This window comes from Podarcis melisellensis (genome assembly GCF_964234715.1).
Source record: "Podarcis melisellensis genome assembly, chromosome: 5".
NCBI classification, from domain to species: Eukaryota; Metazoa; Chordata; class Lepidosauria; order Squamata; family Lacertidae; genus Podarcis; species Podarcis melisellensis.
The window spans coordinates 21,763,099-21,771,853 of NC_138537.1; the positions used below are offsets into that span (position 1 = coordinate 21,763,099).

The following is an 8,755-nucleotide window of genomic DNA, read 5'->3' on the forward strand; positions in this document are numbered from 1 at the left end:
AGTAGTCTGTGAGGAGAGCGGCCGTTGGTCGGCGGAAGTCCCGCCTCCCAGGCCGTTGCGCCGCGTGTGCTTTCGTGGGCGAGTACGGCAGCCGCGCGGGGGTCAGTCCCGGTCTTTCTTTCAAGCTCGGGAGACAGAAGGAGGCGGCGGCGGCGACGGCAATGGCTCCCAAAGGCGGTAGTGGCGGCAGCGGCGGCGGGGCCCGGCAGCAGTCCGAGGAGGAGCTTCTCCTGCAGGATTTCAGCCGCAACCTGTCGGCCAAGTCGTCGGCGCTCTTCTTCGGCAACGCGTTCATCGTCTCTGCCATCCCCATCTGTGAGTGAGGAAGGGCTGGGTTGCCACGTCTCCCTCTCTTCCCCCTGGAAGAGCTGCTCTGTCAGCAGCGGGGGAGGCAGGGATCCAACCCCCCCCCCCACGCGAGGCTCCTCCCGGGGTGCGGGATAGGGAAGGCCGCAGGATTTCGGGGTTCGAAGGGGACCCCCGAAGGTCATCCAGCCCAGGGGGCACAGTGCAGGGGGCACAGCTAAAGAGGCCCTGACGGACGGCCCTCCGACCTAGAATCACGGAGTTGCAGAATTGGAAGGGATCCCCCCTGGGGTCACCTAGTCCAACTCCCTAACTGCAATACAGGAATCTGAACTTAAAGCATCCGTGACAGATGAGGCTATTTAACTTCTGCCTGAAAACCTCTCCGGGAAGTTGTGCCCCACCCAGTGTTAGAAACGGGAGATAGGAAAGGTAGTAGCTAAATGGCGCCTTAAACCTAGGATATGCGCTTTTTTAAAATAACAAGAATACAAAGCTGAAAATGAATGAATGGCAGCTAAAATATTGAGTTCATTTTTCACACGGTCTGGTCCTTCCCCTGTGCACCCCCCCTAATATTCTTAAGAAGATCTCCAGTCTCTGGAGAGTAGCTGGAAGTGGGAAGGCAGAAAAAGGTTCTCCTTTCCTTCCACTCTGCAGTTTTAATCTGAAATCTTAGGTGCAGTACTGTCACAAAAATGTGCCTAAAACAATGGGAGTTTGACGAAGAAACTACAATTACTGTCAGAAATTTCTTCCTGGTGTTTAGTCTGAATTTCCTTTCTTGTAAATTGATTCGGCACATATTCCAACTGTCCATATTGTTCTTAAGCTTAAAATGGCATTTCTTCTTCCTCTTTAGGGTTGCTTCTGGCCTTCTCTTAACCTCAAAGCTGTTATTCACTGTGGACACGCATTGCAGTGGGATATAAGAAATATTATTATTATTAAAATATGTCTCTCTTTTGAACATCACAAAGAGAATATGGAAGCATCGCTATGTGGTTCATATTATCCACTTCTTTGGTATAGATTGAGTGAGGCAGAAAAGGTGACAGCTTATAATATATACAGTGGTACCTCAGGTTACATACGCTTCAGATTACAGACTCCACAAACCCAGAATAGTACCTTGGGTTAAGAACTTTGCTTCAGGATAAGAACAGAAATTGTGCTCCGGTGGTGCAGCAGCAGCGGGAAGCCCCATTAGCTAAAGTGGTGCTTCAGGTTAAGAACAGTTTCAGGTTAAGAATGGACCTCCGGAACAAATTAAGTACTTAACCCGAGGTACCACTGTACTTCAGGCTCCATGCAAGAATATAGAAGTATACCACTGATTCTCACTAAAGGGGATAATGTGCTGATGTGAGACAAATAAACAAAATTGGGGGCTCATCTACATTTCCATTAGCCCATCCACTTCCCTCCCAGTAAAGCGCGGTTTAGTGTTGAATTGGAACAACAGCAACTGAGTTTCCTGTGGATTGTTGTTCTGTGTGGGTTTCCTGGGGGAAAGTGGCTGTGCAAAGGCAAAACCACAGACCTGTGCCTAGAAAGCACCAGACAAGCAGTAAACTGCCCAAACCTGTGTTTTCTAGGCACAGGACAAGTGGAAGTGTGGAAAGCCCTAAGTCAAGTTTCTAAAGTCTGCGTGTGTTTTAAGGATTTGAAGAGCAAAGGGTTTCAAAAACTATTTAGAATAATAGACCACTAGGTGGCATTGCTACACCTTTGTTGGGTGTTATCATGTTCGTTGGCTGTAGTTAGTAAAATGAAAAGAAAAGACAAATGTGCTTGAAATCAGTTTCACACAATGCTTCTGAAGCTATTCATCCTTGTGAATGTGGCATTCTGTGAGTTGTTGGGTCAGTCCAAAGATGGCGTATTTCTTTCACATTCAGATCTTCCCTTTCCTTTATTATTTTGTATGCTGCTGTTCAGGCAAAGGAAGACATATGTGGTAGAAGGTAGAATACAAGATTATCCAAAACAGTATGTAAACTGGAGATACATTGTTCAGTTAATCAACATGAGTAGCTGCCTTATATAGAGGTGGGCCCGTTGGTCCATCTAGCTAAACTGACTGGCAGTGGCTTTCCAGGGGTTAAAACTGGAGACACGTTCTGTGTGTAAAGCAGATGCTCTAGTGCTGAACTGTGACCATTCTTTTGAATGAAGAAGGCAGCTTTAACAAAAAGACAGTATATCTAGTTCAGAACGTCTTGAACAAATCGAGTCATTCATGTGTTGAGGTATTGATGTTGGGCCTGCTGTGCCACTTACTGTGGAGACTTAAAAAATCTTAACCACCTGCACAATGTTTTTCCCTAAGGGCTCTACTGGCGAATATGGCACATGGATCTTGTTCAGTCGGCAGTTCTCTACAGCGTTATGACCCTTGTCAGTACATATCTGGTGGCTTTTGCCTACAAGAATGTAAAGTTTGTTCTTAAGCACAAGTAAGCATTTGGACAGTTCATTTATATTTCTACTGCTTGGGGCGGGTTATGATGTCTATGGGGAAAATGAATGGGAGCTAGCAAACATCTTGTGATATCCCACTCAGACTACATCACCCTGGCTACTAAAAACCATTTCAGATCAGCCTTGCTGTATTTCTGGAGATGGTCTTTGGAGGGTCTATGAAGCAACACAGTTCCAGAACTAGGCAATATCCATTAAAGTTAATATCATAGCTTTATATGACTTAATTTTGGACAAAAATTATTTTGAATGGACGTTTTCTTCGGAAGAGCACTTGTACTTTTACTTAGACCAGGGTGGTCCGACTTTTCGTACCAAGCGGGCCACAATAGTACTTCAACACAGAACTCACAGGCCACACACTGAATTCCATTTCCATATCGTAAATTAAAGCGTTCATAATAAGTTTAATAATACTTTAAAAACCCAATTAATATATATAATTAAATACACAATTAATAGATTTAATTATTAAACAGATTTAATACTCAAACAGATGTATGCACTTTCGTTAAGAATGCATGACACAAAAAATAAGCCTTAAAGATTTTTTTTATCTTGAACGTTGCTGAGGGGTGCCAAAAACGCCTTGTCGGCTGCAGGTTAGACTATCCTGACTTAGACCCTAGTAAATATTCATGTATCCTGCTCCTAGTTGGATGGTTCCAACTGTTTGTTTCTCCTTCAGTGAACTCTGTGTTGTATCTAACAGTTATATTCAGAGTAAACCTACAAACATCAATGGGCCTAAGTTAGTCCTGGCTATTCTTTTCAGCGAGCCCATTTACAACCCTGTGATTGGAACAGTTGAGATGGGGCTTGCCGGCCTTGTGGCTCCGCAATATGGGCAGTGGGTCTTTCACATCACATTCCAGTTCATACCTAATGGCACTTTCAGGGTGATGTGCGGAGGGCATTTTATGAAATGGATGGTATCCTTGAATTTATTGGGATCTCCCCACCCCAAAAACATTGGGAATGTAAAACGCTTTCTCTTTCAGAGTAGCCCAGAAGAGGGAAGATGCTGTTTCCAAAGAAGTCACTCGAAAGCTCTCTGAAGCAGACAATAGGAAGATGTCGCGCAAGGAGAAAGATGAGAGGTGACGGTCAAATGCATTATACAGCTTTGTTTTGCAGGCAACCTGAATAACACCCCTCTGTTCATAAAGAGGGATTTATTTCTGTGGTTTTGTGTTTGTTTTGACTTGGCTTGTTGAGTACCACCATCTTAATGCCTACTTTGTTTTGGGCTGATTGTGTTTCAGATGTCATCAGTATTTTTTTTAAGCAGCATGGTTTGTGTATAGTTCACCATTTTATATAACTTGATGCATTAGAAATGCTTTAAAAAGTGTTTTATCATCCTAAAAAGCTCTTCAGTGGTGCTAGATTGAATACTATTTCATAGCAGGAGATTCAATCTTGCTTTATTAAGTTTGAGTTATGTGTTGTTTTTTTAAAAAAGATCTCTAATCGCTAAAGGCTACATTCAGATAACATTTTCCCCCTTTCTCCTGATGCACCCATACCTGATAATTCCAACATTTTATGCAATCTTTCACACAGTGTAAAAACCGCTTTTGGAAATCTAATGGAAGTTTGGCGCTCATTACTGTGTTTCCAAAAAAAAACCCCTGTTTGCCTATTGACAGCTGGCAGGTGCCTTTACTGTACTCCTTTTGACTTAAATAACATAATCTTTTTTTTCAGAAACTGGAATTTAGCATCTAGATCATTTGTCAGTGGAAAAAATATGCCTAATTTTTTTGAAATGCTGCTTTTGCCTCTGCAGAATTTTGTGGAAGAAGAACGAAGTAGCAGACTACGAAGCAACAACATTCTCCATCTTCTACAACAATACACTCTTCCTGGTCTTGGTCATCATTGCTTCCTTTTTTTTGCTGAAGAACTTCAATCCCACCGTGTATCCTTTCCTTCCAAAAAATTCAAGTGCTTTGAGATAAATGGGTTGCATAAGTCAGGTGCTGTAGCTGTACTCTCAAGGGATATAGTTTCAGGGCCTGTAATTCAAAGAAACCAGATACATTATGGATACAGTTGTAGCAAGAACAGACAACTTTGCCACCACAACTGCAGAGCAAATAGTTCCTGGGCACCATGAGGACAAAGCAAATAGTCCTACAAATAATAGAATAGAAAATATATGGACAGTATTGTGACACTATTTTATTAGTGACTAAATTACAGGGATGTGTGGGGTATACATAATAAAATTATTTTAAAAAATATTACAGTGACCAGCTAACAGAATGTTAGTGAAGTGGAGGTATTTGGGACATTCAGGTTCTTAATCTCTGTAAAACTTTCCAGTCCTGCTTAGGGTTCTCCCACCCTCTGGAAAAGTAGGCATTCTAAAAATAAAAAAATGCTTTTAATGGCAACTGCCATATGTCATTTTCTGTAAATATTTCTTCCCTTTTGCACAGCCACCAGTAACCCACAAACAGGAGGGAGCCTCTGTTGATGTGGGGAAGTTTTTGTGACATCATTGATACTCATTCTAAACTCAGATATATAAACCAATTGCCAAATGGCACCTTAAACCCTGGTTACAGTTGCCACAGCAGAATGTCTAGGCAGAATTATTTCGAGAAGGAAATATATTATTATCATCACTATTACTCATTTTATTTCTATATTCATTTTATTTTTTCTTTATATTTTTAAGAGAAAATCTCAAAGTGGTTTGTAACGCCTTAAAACATCAAATAAAACAACATAGAACAAAACAGATTAAAGCTTCAAGGAAAATATTTTGGATCCTTCTCTAAGTTACATTTACTTTCCCCATATTTATTTACGTACCCTATTTTTTGCTCCATAAGATGAACCTAGTTTTAGAGGAGGAGAACAAGGGGAAAAAAATCTCTCCCTCTGCGCAGCGTCCCTTCAGTGAAGCGGCAGGAGAAACAGAGCCCCTTCCATTTCTCCTCCCGCTTTGCTGAAGGGGTGCCACGCAGAGAGGGAAAGGTGAGCAGCGCCTCTTCAACGAAGCGAAGCCAGGAGAGCAAGAGGGATTGGTCCGCATCCGCTGCGCTCCGGAGGTTTTCGCTGAAGCCATGGAGCCTTCATTTGCTCCATAAGACACACACACATTTCCCCTTTTTAGGAGGGGAAAAGTGCATCTTATAAAGCGAAAAATACGGTACTTAATTTATAGAGCAGTCCTGTAGCAGAAGTACTCTAGGAAGCCAGTGTGGTTTGGTGGTTAAGAGTGTCAGAGTGGGACCTGGGAGATCAGGGTTCATATCCTCACTCGGTCATGAAGTTCACTGGGTGACCTTGGGCCACTCACAGCCTCTTAACCTACTTCGCAGGGTCGTTGTAGGGATTAACTGAGGAGCGGGTGAACCATGTACTCTTTGGAAAAAAAGGTGGGCTATAAATGCCATTAGCTCTTCTGTTTACCTGCTTAAGAAACCTGGAGAGGCCAGCCAGATGGAGATTTCAGTCGCCAGCCTGGCGTCCAGAGATCTCCACATGGTTGCAATTGGGTAATTTCTAACACTGTTCTAGAGCTGTTTCAAGGGGTCAGTGTTTCCCCATGGGCACAAGTACTGCTGTTTGTGCCAAGGTCCTGCACAGTACAGGTGAGCTGTGTGCAGGCCTTACTCCAGATGTGGCTTCCTGCAGGGCTTTCTCCAACCAGCTTAACTTTATATGGGAGTCCATTGATAGGTTTTCTGGCGCCAGGTAGGATTGCTTTTCAGCCACAGTGGCACATTCCTCAGCTGTTCCATAGGCCTGGGCTATAGGTACCGGGACAACAGCTTATTCTACTGGAGGGTTGCTTTTGAGGAGCGGATGGGTGGATGTCAAGGGTCTTGCTTCCCTCTCCAGTTGCGATTGCAAGCCAGTCCTTTGACCACAAGCTCCTCTATTTACACAGAATCATAAAACAGCAAAGACCTTATGAAGAGAGCACAGCAGAAGTTATATTTTCTGAGAATCCTCCGGAAAAACAATCTCTCAAAGGACCCATTGATGGCCTTTTACCATTGTACTGTTGAGAGTGTACTAACTTATGGTCTCTGTGTGTGGTTTGGGAGCTGCACGGTCAGGGTAAAAACAACGCTGTCCAGGGTTGTAAGGACTGCAGAGAGAATAATTGGGTGCACTCTTCCCACCTTGGATCAAATCTATGCTTCCAGGTGTCATAAGAAAGCTTCAGAGATTGAGCAGGACCGTGCGCACCGCAGAAATTATCTCTTTCAGCTTCTGCCTTCTGGAAGAAGGTACAGGGTTATAAAGACTAGGACTAGCCGCCTGAGGAACAATTTCTATTCAATTGCAATTTTGGTTTTAAATGCAGTGTAAGGTAGTCTCTATGGGAGTATATTGTATTTAAGGGTTTTGTATCAGAGTTTTTAGGGAGCTAACCAGGCTGGGATAGAAGGCTTGTTGGTTTTTGAATGTCTGATGTAGATCCCCCCCCAGTTTCGTTGTTCTGTATGGGACAGTGACAAGAAAGATTATTGTATCGTATCATAACTGCACTTGGAAGGGACCCTGGGGAGGTCATCTAGTCTAGCGCCCTGTGATGCAGCGATCTTCTTTGCCCAGCGTGAGGCTCAAACCCACGACCCTAAGCTTAAAGAGTCTCACACCCTACCAACTGAGCTATCTGGGATGGGATACAGAGTACTTGGTTTCATTCTTGGACTTGGGATAATAGATCCCTATTTATGCGACACCCTGTTTTTGTAGCAGTTGTGATGGTAGTGAGCATTGGGAGATATACTTACCATCCTGAGTGTTTGGGCTTTCATCCTTAACATGCTGCTTTATCAGAAACTACATCCTGTCCATCAGTGCTTCGTCTGGATTGATTGCTTTGCTATCTACAGGTTCCAAGTAGACAGAATTGTTTGGATGGGTCAGTCCTATCCAGTCACACTCAGCAGCCTGGATAGAGAGGTGTTGCTTTTTTATAGCTTGAAAACATGAGAAACCATTTTTTACAAGAAAACAGAACGGAAACACAGATTATAGTTCCTTCATAAAATAACAAAAATGAGTGCACCAGGTACTGTCCTTTTAGCTCATGAAATTGTTTTTCAAAACACAAATATGTTACAAATAAGTTGCTCTTTTTTCTGCCAGTGAGATGGGCTTTGTTGACTTCGAGCAGTGACTTCATCTCGTAACCTTTTGTAATCATGTTTGAATAAAAGCTTAAAAGAAAATGCAGCCTGAAGCTTCTTCCATTGTGATATTGTCCTGTTTTCTGTTCTCTTCATTGCAGTCTTTAAAGAAATTTTCACTGTGTTTAGTTGAACTTACTCTTAGGAAAATGCATAGAATGCAGCCTTTGCCCGGCTTTTCCAGTCCTTTTATCTTGTGCGTAAGGAATGCCTTCCTTCTTGCTTCCATTGCAGAAAAGATTCTCACCCTCATCATAGGGTGAAAACTGAAAATGTGAGTTTCCATCATCTTATTCGGTTCAGACTTGTTAATTCACAGCAGTTGCCAATAGTGAAATAGCATGCCATAAAAATACATCCTACTTTAATTAAAACTGAACTCACCCTGTGCTAAACTGAAATGAGATGAATTTGAATATTCGAGTTTAGTCCCATGTTTCCCTTTCTGTATGCACCTCTAAATGCTATATGTCTGATATACTGCAATTCCCGAATCTGTTCCATGCAGTAGTTTGTCTATCCTCCCCCCCAAAAAACACTACCCTTCATGTTATAACAAGCAAACGGAAGCAATGATTGAAGGTGTAACAAAGAGGACAGAAGCTTAACAAAAGATGATTCAGTTAAGAGGAGTGACCACTGATATTAATTTGGCATAAATCACTGTCTAAAGAAATTTTGCATGTGGGATGTGCGAGGCTTTCTCCAGTAGTAGGAACCCTAGGATTTGAAATGAAACTGCATGCAACAGTCATCTAATAATTTAAGTCTGCAAATGAGGCCTGTCAACCAGATGCCCA

General features: G+C 42.7%; 1 protein-coding gene across 1 annotated transcript; it reads left to right on the forward strand.

Annotated features, from left to right (window-relative positions):
• Window positions 1–74: 74 nt before the first annotated feature.
• Window positions 75–7,997, forward strand: SSR3 (signal sequence receptor subunit 3). The gene is made up of 5 exons (XM_081911423.1): window positions 75–315; window positions 2,639–2,765; window positions 3,792–3,890; window positions 4,583–4,714; window positions 7,603–7,997. Exons 1-5 carry the CDS (start codon window positions 162–164, stop codon window positions 7,667–7,669), a joined length of 579 nt encoding a protein of 192 aa, XP_081767549.1. The 5' UTR covers window positions 75–161; the 3' UTR covers window positions 7,670–7,997.
• The last annotated feature ends 758 nt before the right edge of the window (window positions 7,998–8,755 follow it).